Here is a 14,921-nt window from a genome sequence, read left to right on the forward strand (position 1 = left end):
ACCCCCCCAACCACCCCTGCTTTCTTCCTCTTCTGTTAAAGGAAATTCCCACCAGTAGAGTCACCATAAACAGAGAGGAAGCATTTTTCTTCAAAGATCTGTGTGGGTATGGCTGGATGTCCCCTGGGCAGAGATAGTGAGCCAGGTGTGGGAGGCTCATCTAGGTCCTCTCCATGACCTTGGCATTGTGGGGTGGGTGGGGGTGTATGTTCCTGTCCCACTGGCACATCAGCGAGGAGGAAGGAGCTCCTCAGATCCTCTCTTATTAGCACTTGCACTGTTGCATTAGTTAGAAAGCTGACTAGCTAACTGATACGTTTGTAGGCTCAGGGAATCTTACACAGGACAGAGGGGAGGAGTTGGGGAATATGGTGCAGCTGCGGGCTGGAAGGGCTGGCCTCAGGGAGGAGCATCTCCCGGAAGCCAGGCCTCCCCCAAAGCTGCATAAATCCCTCAGTTACTGAACAGATCACCCTGTATTGATGGTCTGCTTGCTCATGTGCTTCCCCCTTTGTGACTGTGAACACCTTGAGGGCAGGGGCTGAGGCTTATCCATGTTTGTACGCCCTGCATCCAACACAGAGGAGGTCTCTGCATCAGTGGGCAATATACGTTTCCTTTACTGATTGCCCCAGAAAGATGCTAAAGACACAGCCACACCCAGTCACCTACAACTCCTGCAGTGTCTATATCCTTTCCTGAGTCTTCTCCCTGGAGGTGAGGGGACCAGCAGCCTCCAGTCTCAGTAAGAAACCAGTCAAGCTGTGCTTGCGTGTGGGTTCCAGGGCCCATTCTCCGACCAACCATCCCACAGTCCTGGACATGGTATGGTCCAGCATGATCTATGTGGTTGGCATGGGCCTGGTGTGCCCTGGGTCACCGGGTCCACGCATGGTCTTCTAGCATGGGCCTTGATTTTGGGGTACTTGGGAGTGTGAAGCAGTTAGGAGTTTGAGGTGCCCAGCTTGGTGACAGTGATATTTAAGGAAGTAAAGAAAAATTACCGATTTTGGAGAACTGGAAGAAGCAGTGCCCGTGGCCCCGTGGCCCCGTGGCCCCCTGTTTTTCTCAATCTGCTCTCCAGTGGCTTTTCTTTCCATTTGGACTTCTATTTCTGGCTGTGTCTCTTTCTCCGAAACCCTCTGTTTCTCCCTGGCATCTCTCTCTGTGTCCCCGTTTCTCCATGTCCATTTCCCCCCTCTCCTCTGTTCCTCTCTCCTTCCTCCACCCACCTCCAGCTCTCTATTGCCATCCCCACACTTGCTGCCATCATACACTTACCTGCATAGTATCTGACCCTGGGCATGGGCCCCTGCCCGCCTCCCCCCGCGGTCGTCGTCGGCAGCAGCAGCTGGAGCAGTTGGAAGAGGAAAAGGCCCAGGAGGCTCCAGGGGTCCAGGCCCAGGGCTGGGAGGGCCATGCTCAGCCACAGACTGTCACCAGGGAGCTCTGGGGAAACAGGCACCCGGGCACTTTCTGGGTGAGCAGTTCTTACCACATCCCCCCTGGGGACCAATAGGAGAGCCCCAGGCAGCAGAAGCATGTGTATTGGTTGGGGCGGGGGGGACATTAGGGCAGGGAAGGTTCCCCATCTAGAAGGGCCCTAAGACAGTCTCACTTTCATCATCCTTCCAAGCCTCAGCCTGTCACCTCACTGTCCCCTGTGGGTGTCCCCTATCCTTCTTCTTCTGCTGTCTTCTCACCAACAGCTCTGGTCTGCCTTTTCTTGCCTTATTCTTAGGACGTCTTTCCTGCCTTTCCTCCTTTGCCTTCCCTCTTCTCATAGCCCAAGCCCAAACCGTTGCCTGGCTCTGGGCAGGGGACATTTTGGGGAGCAGGTTCCTGCACCCAAAATATAAATTCCTCAGACCTTACTCTCCTGTCACTTTCAGATCTGTTGACACCTGTGCCTCATACTCAGCTCTGACCTAGGTGGGCAGACCTTTGAGTCTGTCTGCTCTAACCTCTCCCCCAGCCCCAGCTGGGCTCAGGGTCTTTGAGGCTCAGTCCTGCCTGGCCTGATTCTTCCAGGGAGGCAATGAGGGTCCATCCCGCCAGGTTGGCTATCAGCATTTCCTGGGGAGCTGCCTGGGCAGGGGTGGCTGGCCGGCTCCCAGCCTCTGCAGCTCCCCGGCCCCCTTGTCTCTTGCTCCTGTGTCTGCCTCCCTGGGCCTCTACATAATCTTTCCCAAGACCACCCACCCCAAGCCACCCATCTCACCTCACATACCCTTGAACCAGCCACAGTGGGAAACTCGGTGTCTGGATTCTAGGGCGGGGGTGCCATTCAGGAGAAAGAAGAAGGGGGATTCCCAGGCCCCAGAAGCAGGGGACAGAAGGCTCAGCCTGGCTGGAACGGGAGTGCAGCCCTCCAGGTGCCCATCATGCCAAAGCCAGAACTGGGAGCTCTGGGCCAGGGAAACCGGAATTTCCACCTCTCGAGTTGTGACAGATCCTGGCTTGGGTGGAAGTTGGTGGTTTGGGAGGGAATAAAAAGAGGTTCACCCACCTCACAAGAGACACACCTCTCTCTCCCTCCTCTTGCTCGGTCCAACCAGAAAGTTTAAGAGGCCCTTCTAGGTCATTTCAGTGATTCCCCTGTCTCTCCATCATGTCACAGCCAGTCTAACCAGCCTAGCAGTGGTTTCTCCTCTTGCTCAAGATTTCCCAGATAGGGGACATGACATATTCCTCTTTTCACTTACGCACAAGGTGGGGTCTCTCCACTCCTACCTACTGGGAAGTCCCTGCAGTGGTCTAACCTTTAAACCTCCCACTGTCAGCTGGGCCATAATCTTTCTTAAAAAATGAAAGAATTGTATTAGGCTCTCATCTGTGATTTTGCTGAGGAAGTCCCCCTTGTAGTCTAATCTCCATCACTCCTTGACATCAGGCCAATAGGAAGCCCAAAAATCAGGCCAATAGGAAGCCCAGAACATTTCTCATCTGAACTCATGCTCACTGGACCACACTTTGGAGGCGCCCAACCCCCAAAGATGGCTGCTTACCCCTCCTCAAAGGCTCCAGGGGGAGCCTCATAACGCAGGGTTAATGAGGCATCCAGCGGCAAGAACTCCATGGCCTACAAAGTGGGTAGGTTCCTGCCCACTCAACACGGTCAGCTGACTGCAGGTTAAAGAGCACAGACATCCCAGGGCTAATCCAACTCTAATAAATAATCCACTTCCATCTGACATGCACATTCCTCCCTGGCAGGAAGTCCTTCCTGCAGTGTAACTTCCATCCCTCCTGCTACAGCACCAGCCAACATGGGGGATGTTACAGCTCAGGCTACTCCTTATAATTCCTCATCTGAGGTACTCAGCCTTCTTTCGTCTCTCTCAATTTCCCCAGGGGTTGGTCTCAGACATATCCTGCCTAATAATCGTTTCTGTCAAGACTTGCCTAGGACTCCCCCAGACTCTCCCAGAGGCTGTTTGCCAGGTTGCTTCCAGCTTCTTAGAATCAAGAGAAACTCCCATTTATCCAGACCCTACCTTCTGTGTCTCCCCAACCCCCAGCTCAGATTTGGGAAGCCGGTCTTCCCCTGGGCCTCTCTGCTTAAACAGATTGGCTTATTTGGGTCACTGGGAGGAGTTCTGATACGGGGAGGTTGGGGGAGTTCCAGCCCCACACTTCCAGCCTGATGTCCTATTCCCGCCTTTCTGGAAGTGAAAGACTCCATGCCCTGCCCCCAGTTCTTCCTCCAGACATCCAGAATTCTCCCAACTCCAGATGTCCTCTTCCCCAGTCCCTCTAGCCAATATGAATAGTTCACACTATCAGGCTTTAGTCCTCCCAACAATTTTAGCAGCTAGGTACGGACATAATCCCATTTTACAGATCAAGAAGAGAGGTTACACAGCTAGAAGCCAAGTTGAATTCAGATCTGCCTCATTCAATAGCAAATCTCTTAGCTACAAAGACTCTACAGAGTCCTAGTCGTTCAGTCCTCCTCCTGCCCCAGTCCACAGTTCTGAGCCACTTGGATAGAGAAGGCAAGCGTGGGCTGGGAGGGTAGTGAGCTTTGCCTACTCTAGGTTAAGAAACAAGATCTCTGGGGTGATTTCTGAGGACTTTCAACAGGCCAACACCAGAACATTAAACCAAGCATGGCCTTTTTTTTTTTTTTTTTTTAGGCAAACTGTCGTCGCCAAGGCTGGAGTGTAATGGTGCGATCTTGACTCACTGCAACCTCCGCCTCCCGGGTTCAAGCCATTCTTCTGCCTCAGCCTCCCAGGTAGCTGAGACTACAGGCATGTACCACTAAGCCCGGCTAATTTTTTTTTGTATTTTTAGTAGAGATAGGGTTTCATCATGCTGGCCAGACTGGTCTCGAACTCTTGACCTCAAGTGATCTGCCCAACTTGGCCTCCCAAAGTGCTGGAATTACAGGCGTGAGCCACTGTGCCCAGCCCCAAGCGTGGCCCTTATGAGTGTGCTTATTTGGGTCAATAAAGCGTTTCAGAGGTAACAGAAACCTCCTTGAAGGAAGGCTGTGAGTTACCCACCCCTGCCTCTAGCAAGAGCCTCCTGGTCAAAAAGAGCCCAATGGGAAGGGCACCCTGCCCCCAGCAGTGCACCCCTCACACCAAAGTCTCTGGAGTCAGACCCCAAGCCCCACTGCCATCTCCCTTGCTTCAACTGGCAGGGCCCCAGCCAGTGCTGGCTTCACGGGCACGAGACCTGTGTAGCCACACGGGGCCCTGTACTCAGAAGGGCCACGCTTGGATTAATGCTCTGCTGTTGCTCTGTTCAAAGTCCTCATAATACTTAAACAAGGGGTTCTACTTTTGTTTTTTTTGAGACGGAGTCTCGCTCTGTCGCCCAGGCTGGAGTGCAGTGGCCGGATCTCAGCTCACTGCAAGCTCCGCCTCCCGGGTTTACGCCATTCTCCTGCCTCAGCCTCCCGAGTAGCTGGGACTACAGACACCCGCCACCTCGCCCAGCTAGTTTTTTGTACTTTTTAGTAGAGACGGGGTTTCACCGTGTTAACCAGGATGGTCTCGATCTCCTGATCTCGTGATCCGCCCGTCTTGGCCTCCCAAAGTGCTGGGATTACAGGCTTGAGCCACCGCGCCCAGCCCTTTTTTTTTTTTTTTTTTTTTGAGACGGAGTCTCGCTTTGTCGCCCAGGCTGCAGTGCAGTGGCGCGATCTGGGCTCACTGCAAGCTCCGCCTCCTGGGTTCACGCCATTCTCCTGCCTCAGCCTCCAAGTAGCTGAGACTACAGGCGCGCACCACCACTCCCGGCTAATTTTTTGTATTTTTGGTAGAGACGGGGTTTCACCGTGTTAGCCAGGATGGTCTTGATCTCCTGACCTCCTGATCTGCCTGCCTCGGCCTCCCAAAGTGCTGGGATTACAGGCGTGAGCCACCGTGCCCGGCCGGGGTTCTACATTTTTATTTTGCACTGGGCCCCACAAATTATATAGCAGGTCCTGCACACAGCATCGAAGAAGCTCAGGGCTGACAGGGTACTCAGACATACCCCTCCTGACAACCGTGCAAATGAGGAAACCAAGGCCAAGGAGAAGTACCTTGGCTGGGGATGGTTTCAGGCAGCAGGTCAGGTGGGGTGGCAGTGGGAAGGGGTCAGATGTTCAGGGATCCGCCCACAGGGGCTGTGCCATTTTCATGGCTCTAATCTGGGAGTTCCCCCAGCCCATTTCTCCACAAGTCTTGGATCCCAGCCTTGGGTCCTGCCATGACAACAACACGGAGTGTACCTTCTGCCCTGCCACAGTCCAGCTCCTCCCCTGCAACCCCTACACAGCATCTGATGGTAGCCCCTTCCTGCCAGGTTCTATTGTGCAGAGGAAAGGTCTAGATGTGGAGGTGGGAGGGGAGATGGAGAGGTTGCTTCCCACCCCTACTCCATGCTACCTCTGAGCTTCAGCCAGCCCCAGGCACTCAGTCTCTTCTGCAGAGCATGGATGCTTCACTAAAGGAGCAGCTCCTGGAGCCAGGAGAGAAGCCACTCCTGGCTTCAGCAGAGATCTGGCAGGTCCAGTTTCCCCCACCTCCTTCTCCCTTTCAGCTTCAGGGGCAGCCCACAGAAGAGCCCAGTCCTGGAGAGCTTTGCTTCCTGGCTTCCCTGACTTAGCTCCACCTGCCCTGGCCCTCATCTGCTCTCTTGTTATGATCACAAGCAAGTCAAGTCAACTTGTATGTATTGAGTGCCTAGCGTGTGTAGGCACTAGGGACGTCCCCAAACCTCTACGCCCCCTGTGTCCCTCCACCTCTTCCCATCCCCACTGTCTCCCAGCCTTTTTGCCACCCACCAGCTCAGTCCCTCCTAACCCCTTACCCAAGAGCTTCCCAGGTCCCCTCCTCCAGTCTGACTAGCTCTGGAAGGCTGCGCTGAGTATCACACACAATGGACCGACCCCTCTGTCTGCCCCCTCCTTAGGGCAGAGCGAGCACCAGACAATGGCCCCGCCCTCTCCCTTCAGAACTGTCAGCTCTCCCGCTCCCTTACCTGGAGCTTGGGGATGCCGCTGCGTTTCCCTCCCTCTGGAATGCCAGGCTTTCCGGTCTCCCAGTGCCTCAGCCCCTGCCACACCCCCACCCCCATCCTCAACCCCATCCCGCCTCACTGGTCCTCAGTCACCATGGCGACCGCATCTCTAAGTGGGAGGGACTAGAATCTCCCCATATTCTTCCTCCTCCTACCCGTGTCCCACTGCGCCCCACCTTCTGTGGCTCCTGGATTCGCACGTGTGGAGGAGGAGGGGCTCCAGATGCGGGAGGAGGTGAAAAGGGGGTACAGTAGCTTCCAGTCCCTGCTCAGCTCCCTTGCCCACCTTCAGCAGGCACCACAGTGCACATGTCCCCACCTGGGTTCAGGGGGTCAGCCGGGGCTAATTCCTCTTTACAGCCGGTTCCTCTGGGTTTCCCTCTACCCTGGGAACTGTGTATATGCCAGGGCGACACAATTGGACTGCAGCCTGGCCCCATGCAAATTCAGTTTGCCAATGAGGACACAAGTGAGCCCACAAATATCTATGCAAATACGCAAATAAGCCAAGGGACAGACTCTGTCAAGAACCCCAAGGAGCGCTCTCCTATTCACAGTATCCTGACTTCTGAGGGAGGGGGTCCACCGCCAGGTTCAGGTTCTGCTTCTCCTTCCTAAGCTGCCTGAGAAGAAGGTGGCTCCCCCAGAAGCCTTCTCTGGCTAACATCCTCTGAGACGTATTCAGAGGGAAAGGTTGTGCTGTAGAGGGCAGACTTCAGAAAGGACTTTCCAAGGGTCTAGACTAGATGGGCATAGGGAAAGAAAACTGAATTGGATTCTTTCCCATTCCGGGAGGAGCACAGGCAGGCAGTGGTTTGTATGGAGCCTTTCTGGGAGCCAAGCCTGTGCTCTCTCCCAGCCCTGATCCTAAACAGCCTTGTTACTAGAGCTCCCTTCTGTCTCCACTGGGCCCTAACTTCACTGGTAAAATGAGGAGTTGAAAAAGCCCCTTCAGGCCGGCGCATTGGCTCAAGCCTGTAATCCCAGCACTTTGGGAGGCTGAGGCGAGCGGATCACCTGAGGTTGGGAGTTCAAGACTGCCTGACCAACATGGAGAAACCACATCTCTACTAAAAATACAAAATTAGCCGGGCATGGTGGCGCATGCCTGCAATCCCAGCTACTCAGGAGGCTGAGGCAGGAGAATCACTTGAGCCCGGGAGATGGAGGTTGCAGTGACCTGAGATCATGCCATTGCACTCCAGCCTGGGCCACAAGAGCAAAACTCCATTTCAAAAAAAAAAGAAAGAAAAGAAAAGAAAAAGACAAAGCCCCTTCCAGGCTGGCCTCTGTCTCAGCTGGCAGGGGACTAGAAAAGGCACCATGAGTCTGGGATGAAGGGCCCTGGATCCCAGGCCTGGTTGCCTGTGGCCTGCTGTGTGATGCTGGGCAGAGCACCTCCCTGCCTCACATCCATAAAATAATGGCTTTTCAGCCTGCCTGGGAGCAGCATGGCTCTGCCAGACTTCATAGTATTTTTAAGAGGAAGGAAATGAGTGTGCCAGTGTCGGCCCCGGGTAGAGGGTTTCATGGACCAAGACAGGTTCCCCTTTAGATCTGAGTTGGGGTGGTGGTTGAGCATTTGCTTTGGGGTGAGGCAAGGAGGGCATGACATGTGCTGAAAGCAGAAGTGGACCCTGAGCGAGTCCGCCATGTCCCCACTGATTCCTGACACTCCACTCTCATTGCCCCTCTGCATCTCAGCTGTGACGACTCAGAGGGCCTGCTTGTTCAGGCTTCTCTCCCCTGGGACTGGGACACGTGATATGAGATTAAAATGGTGGGGAGTAGAGGACCCTGAACTAGAATGATAACAGGAAGGAAGTGGGTGAACTACAGGAAGCCGTCACACCCCCACTGGACATCCTTGGGTCCCTGCCCCTATTTTCTTCCCTTTTAGGGGAATTGGGCCCAGTCTCTGTGGCAGAGAAGGAAGGAGTTACATTTCTGAAATAATCCAAGGGAATGGGGGAGCCTACAGATCCCACCTGGCTCCACTTCAATCCAGGTCACACAGCCAGACTTCAGGGGCCTCCCCTGGCCTTGCCATATGAGAGTCAAAACTTCCAGAAAAGAGCTAAATGGTCTTGGTGAGAGAGGAGGGACAGAGTCCAGGGTGGTGGCCATAGCCACAGTTAGAAACTCGCTGGAGTGAGCTGGACACCCAGGCCTCCTGTTTGCAGTTGTGTGGGGTGGGGAGGGAGAGACAGCCCTTCCACAAGCTTATCTCCATTTCTCCTGCTGCAGCATACATAATTCTATTTCCTCTGGTTTGTCTAGCTTCAATTTCCCCACGTGTGGGAAGGTGAGATGTTGGGACCCTGTGTCTTTGATTGCAGGGGGGCAAGGAGTGGCTGATGGAATTTAGAATATGAAGGCCTTGGGGAAATGAGATGGGGGAGTGGAGGGAGGAGACCCAGGCATCCTGTTCCTTAGGAAATGCCCCTCAAGATCCCTGAGGCTGCCCCTCCCCCAGGCGAGGCCAGAGGACCACCCCCTGTGTTGTCCATTGGACACTCTATGTCCATAGTCCCAGAGTTCTGGCATCCCGCCCCTCCCTCTTACCCCAGGGACCACAGTCCCCCTTCCCCACCATTTTTAAGCCTTACCCCCAGCCCAGAAGAGGAGACCCTAACCCAGGCGTCCAAGACTTCCAGCAGAGTCTGCACCGGACAGGGGGTGGAGCAGGGCCAGGCATGGCAGGGAGGGGGTGGGGGCCCTTCCAGCCCCCTCCAGTGCCCCAGTTCCCAGGCAGCTCTTAAAGGGACCAAGGAGAATTAGCCAGGGGCAGCTTAAGGGGGTGAATGTAGAGGAAAATAGGTGGCGGGGAGAGGACTGGACTTGGCAGGGGCAGGAGAGCCAGAGTGGGGACCACCTGACACCTTCCCTACTCCCCTGGAAGACCCCAGGGTCCTCTGCCTCACTTTTCCCTCATCCCATGAGACCCCCATGCTGGCAACCCAGCTTCTGACTCCACCTCCTCAGATCCTGCCCCCTGTTCCCCTTGGGCTCCTGCCCACTTCCTCCCCTCCCCCATATGCGTGCCACCTCAGTCTCCGGTGAGAGCTGCCAGCTGGCACCAACTGGTACTAGGCACGGAGAATCAGCCCAAGAAGTGGAAGGGCCTGAGGCCTGGTCCCAGAAGGCGGGGGGAGGCCAGGACCCCAGAGTCAGTCAGGGGGCGTAGGAGGCACCTTCCCTTCTAATTGCCTCTCCAAGTCTTGTTTTCTCTGACCCTCTGGGAGGGTCAGAGCAATGGGGGCACCGAGGCTCTGAGGAGAACCCTGGCTCACCCGCTCCCTCAGCTTCCTGATGGGCTGTCAGGATTGTGACACAGAAAAGGAAAACGACTTCGTTATGCCAGGAGGGGCTGGGGCAGCTGAGAGAAACCCACGGCAGAAGAGAGGGACAAAGAAAATGGAAACAGAAGATAGCAGACAGACAAATAGCAGAAAGCCTCAATTCTCATATCAGCCCTCTACTCACAACCCTCCCTGGCTTCCCAGGGCACTGCAATTAATTTCAAACTCCCCTCAGGGTACTGTAGGCCCCTCCCAACCCTTTAGTGCGGGAGGGCTTTTCCCCAGGCAGCCTGGACTCTGCCTTTTTCTGAGTTTCTGTTCCTACCTTATCTCCCACCTGGAAGATGTACTCTTCCGGGATAGTAGTTCTCATTTCCACTTGATGAAACTCTTCTTGTTCTTTCATGCCAAAACAACCCTTTCCTCTGCAAAGCCCCCCTGGTCCTCCCACAGTATTCTGAGTTGCCACGGTATTTTCTAAGAATCTGGAGTCTTGGGTGACTTGGGGTAAACCTCATCTCTCACTGGGTCTCAGCCGCCTTAATTAAAATGGGAATGGTAATAACCTGCCCACTAGTGGTTAAAGTGAAAATTAGTTCCACTCTTTGGGATGATACTTGGCAATAGGTCTCAGGTTCTGCAAAAGTGGTCACATAGCTGGGCATGGTGGTGGCACGTGCCTGCAGTCCCAGTTACTCAGGAAGCTGCCAGGAACCCAAGGCTGCTGTGAGCTATGATGCTATGATCAAGCCTTTGAAGAGCCACTGTACTCCGGCCTGGACAACATGGTGAGACCTTGTCTCAAAAAAGAAAAAAAAAAAATCCTCACACTGAGTGATTCAATTTCTAAGTCTATGCATCTACTTTAAATACTTATAAAGCACCTACAATATAGTCAGGCACTGCACTAGGTACTGGGGACTTAGCATGAAAAAAACAACGAAAGACCTGCCCCTCAGATGTATGTATTTTGGTGGAAGACACAAATACACAAGTGTAATGTATGTTCAATAGTGTTAAATGTCCCGGAGAAAAATAAACAAGAAAGGGTGGCTGGGAAGTGGTAAAACTCGGGATGAGGAAGATGCTACTCTTTCATAAAATTTGGTTGGGGCTGGGCATGGTAGTGTAATCCCAGCACTTTGGGAGGTTGAGGCGGGTGGATCACTTGAGGCTAGGAGTTCAAGACCAGCCTGGTCAACATGGTGAAACCCTGTCTCTACTAAAAATACAAAAATTAGCTGAGCATGGCAGTTTTACTAATGGACTGAATGTGAAGTATGAGAGGAAAATGGAATTTAAAGATGACTCCAGGATTTATGGCCAAAGCAACTGGAAAGGATGGTGCGGTCATCAGCTGAGATAAAGAAGATGATAAGCAGAGCAGACTGGGGGTAGGTGGAAATCAGGGTAGCAGTGTTGAACATGTTAACTTCGAGATGCCGTCAGACCTTTAAGTGGGGATTCCAGTCTGGGGTTCCAGGCAAAGGAACAGGCTGAAGTGTAAAGAGTCACCAACACAGGCACAGTAGTTAAAGCCATAGGCCTGGAGGAACTCTCCTGGGGCCTGAGTGTAGACAGAGAAGAGAATTGAGCCCTAGGGCACTCCATCTCTTAGAGGACAGGGAGAAAAGAAAGGATCAGCAATGTAGGCCGAGGACCAGACTCCTATGACAAACAAGGTCAAGTTAGATGAGGACTGAGAAGTGGTCACTGGGTTAGTAATGTGCAGGGTGCTGGGGGCCTTGACAAGAGCAGTCTCCTTGGTGTAAAGCAGGGAACAGGTCAGCAGCTGAGAGTAAAGAGAGAGGCAAAGGTGTGAAATCGCCCTCTGGAGAATGGAGGCGACTGGGTTAGGGATAAGAGTTTGTGTGCGTGTGGGGTTGTGAATTGAAAGATTTTTAGTAGAGACAGGTTTCACCATCTTGGCCAGAGTGGTCTTGAACTCCTGACCTCGTGATCCACCCACCTCAGCCTCCCTCTCTTAATCTTTTATTTTATTATTATTATTTTTTAAATTTAATAGAGACAGGGTCTCGCTATGTTTCCCCGGCTGGTCTCAAACTCCTGGACTCAAGCAATCCATTCTCCTTGGCCTCCTAAAGTGCTGGGATTACAGGTGTGAGCCACCACACCTGGCCCCCTCCTAAGCTTAAGGACTGATATGAAACTGGGGTGCCTATAGTCCCAGCTACTCAGGAGGCTGAAGCAGGAGGATTGCTTGAGCCCAGGAGTTCAGGGCCAGGCTGGGCAACATAGTGAGGCTCCAAGTCTAAAAAAAACCAAAACACCAATAAACAAAAAGCAATATGAAGAAGATAATCTTGCCGGGCACAGTGGCTCACGTCTGTAAACCCAGTGCTTTGGGAGGCCGAGGCCAGTGGATTGCTTGAAGCCAGGAGTTCAAGACCAGCCTGGGCAACATGGCAAAACCCCATTTCTACTAAAAATACCAAAAAAATGCAAAAAAAAGATTTTGAAAAAAGAAGAGGAAAGAAAAGGAAGAAGGGAGGGAGGGAGGGAGGGAGGGAGGGAGGAAGGAAGGAAGGAAGGAAGGAAGGAAGGAAGGAAGGAAGGAAGGAAGGAAGGAAGGAAGCTGGGTGTGGTGGGGCATGCCTGTAGTCCCAGCTACTTCAGAGTCCGAGGCACAAGAATCACTGGAAAACAGGAGGAAGAGGTTGCAGTGAGCTGAGATCACACCACTGCACTCCAGCCTGGGCAACAGAGTGAGATTCTGTCTCAAAAATAAAGAAAAGAAAAAGATAATCTTTCTAGGCCAGGTGAGGTGGCTCACGCCTGTAATCCCAGCATTTTGGGAGGCCGAGGTGGGCAGATCACTTGAGGCCAGGAGATCGAGACCAACCTGGCCAACATGTGAAACCCCGTCTCTACCAAAAATGCCAAAAATTAGCCGGGTGTGCTGGCACATGCCTGTAATGGCAGCTACTCAGGAGGCTGAGGCAGGAGAATTGCTTGAACCCAGGAGGTGGAGGCTGCAGTGAGCTGAGATCAAGACACTGCACTCCAGCTCTGTCTCAAAAGAAGAAAGAAAGAAAGAAAGAAAGAAAGAAAGAAAGAAAGAAAGAAAGAAAGAAAGAAAGAAAGAAAGAAAGAAAGAAAGAGAGAGAGAGAGAGAGAGAGAGAGAGAGAGAGAGAGAAAGAAAGAAAGAAAGAAAGAGAAAGAAAGAAAGAAATGGATTTTAAAAAACTTATTTGTTCTTACCTGTTTTCTTTAAAAAATTATTAAAAATAAATAAATAAGGCCAGGCATGGTGGCTCATGCCTGTGATCCCAGCACTTTGGGAGGCTGAGGCAGGTGGATCACGAGGTCAGGAAATCGAAATCATCCTGGCTAACACAGTGAAACCTCATCTCTACTAAATATACAAAAAATTAGCCGGGCATGGTGGCGGGCGCCTGTAGTCCCAGCTACTCGGGAGGCTGAGGCAAGAGAATGGCATGTACCTGGGAGGCGGAGCTTGCAGTGAGCCGAGATTGTGCCACTGCACCCCAGCCTGGGTGACAGAGCGAGACTCCGTCTCATAAATAGATAAATAAATACCCTGAGCAAAATAATAACTTTTTTTTTTTTTTTTTTTTTTTTTTTTTGAGAGGGAGTCTTACTCTGTCGCCCAGGCTGTAGAGGCTGTAGTGCAGTTGCGTGATCTCGGCTCACTGCAACCTCCGCCACCCAGTTCAAGCAATCCTCCTGCCTCAGCTTCCCGAATAGCGGAGATTACAGGAACGCACGACCACACCCAGCTAATTTTTATATAGTACAGACGTTTTGCCACGTTGGCCAGGCTGGTCTCGAACTCCTGACCCCAAGATCCGCCTGCCTCAGCCACCCAAAGTGCCGGGATTACAGGTATGAGCCACTGCGCCCATCCCTTACCTGTGTTTTGAATTTTACCATATGATATATATTTTTGTTGTTGCTGTTGCTCAAGCTGGCCGAGAACTCCTGGACTCAAACAATCCTCCTGCCTCAGGCCAGGAGTTGCTGGGACTACAGGCGTGCGTGTCACCACGCTAGGTCAAGCATGTATTACATTTTAACAACAACAACAATTTTTTTTTTACATAATGAAACGTGGCTGCTGAGTGCTGACTTGTGCTGTGAGCATCATGTGAGGTGACCACGTGTGCGGACGCCTTAACTGCTGAGTCCCCGGTTGCTGCCCCCGCTGCGCTGCCAGCTTGTGGGGCAGTGTTTGCGTGAGGTCCTATGCCCTCAGCCTTCCTCCTCAAGAGCTAGGAACGTCGCCTGCTGCCCCTAGTGTTCCCCAGCCCACAGTGCCCGTGCAGCCAGCTCACCAGGGTTCAGCTGAGCAGCGAAGGAACCACCCCCCCCCAGCCCCCCCCCCACCCCCCGCCAGGATGCACGGGCGCCACCGTGGTGGGGCTCTGGCGCCCCGAGGTGCCCGGCTCAGGAAGTGCAGGTGGGTGTCCTCACTTTGGGAAACACCGACTCCTTCGCTGACATCTAAGACCCCACGTCTGTGGGGCCTCAGGGTCTTTGCTGAGGCCTAGGAGAGGAAGGGTTTCCTTCTTGGAAACTGCCAACCCAAGCAGGGACCCCTTCTTCAAACCTCCTTCCTCTTAACTTCCCTTCCCTAAACGCACTGTGGTGGAATCAGGAGTGTCCAGCATGACCTCAGGGGCCCTTCTCCTCTCAGTAATTTTGCTTTCTCACATGTTTTCCCACGATCCCAGCCAGACATGCCCTTTTCTCACTGACTCTTGACTGCAGGCTCAACTCTGCCCAGGAAACATAAACTTCCAGAATCTTGGGATCTGTGCCACCTTCGAGCTGAGTGGCTTGAGTTCCAGGGGCCTAGCAGACAATACCTACCTCTCAAGACAGTACGAAGGCCAAATGAGATGCTGCAGAAATGCTTTGGAAACTAGGAAGGGCCAGAGAAAGGCTGGCTCCTATAGCTCATGTTCCCTGTTTGGGGCTCCTCCCCTCAGTCTGGGCACCTCATTCCCCCAGGATGGAGCCCCCTCCGAGGATCCTACTTGGCCTAACACGTCCCTTTGTCTGCAGTCTGTTTTCTGACTCCCACTGGGGTGTAATTTCCCTGAGGACAGTGGGCA

At 53.1% G+C, this 14,921-nt stretch overlaps 1 protein-coding gene across 7 annotated transcripts in view; it reads right to left on the bottom strand.

The window, feature by feature from the left end:
• Nucleotides 1-10,342, bottom strand: part of LOC105498036 (semaphorin 4A) — a 34,210-nt gene extending 23,868 nt beyond the window's left edge. The window contains exons 1-2 of one of the 7 annotated variants that reach the window (XM_011769788.3): nucleotides 10,147-10,342; nucleotides 1,282-1,449 (exon numbers count right to left, since the gene is read on the bottom strand). In XM_011769788.3, coding sequence (XP_011768090.2) covers nucleotides 1,282-1,420 — 139 coding nt within the window. In that variant the 5' untranslated portion in view covers nucleotides 1,421-1,449; nucleotides 10,147-10,342. Of the gene's footprint in view, nucleotides 1-1,281; nucleotides 1,450-2,221; nucleotides 4,128-6,480; nucleotides 6,565-9,128; nucleotides 9,195-10,146 lie in introns of those variants that run through there. The other 6 variants (XM_011769790.2, XM_011769787.3, XM_071083694.1 and 3 more) reach the window with 6 other exon arrangements.
• Between the last annotated feature and the right edge of the window lie 4,579 nt (nucleotides 10,343-14,921).

Source organism: Macaca nemestrina, chromosome 1, assembly GCF_043159975.1.
Source record: "Macaca nemestrina isolate mMacNem1 chromosome 1, mMacNem.hap1, whole genome shotgun sequence".
Lineage (NCBI taxonomy): Eukaryota > Metazoa > Chordata > Mammalia > Primates > Cercopithecidae > Macaca > Macaca nemestrina.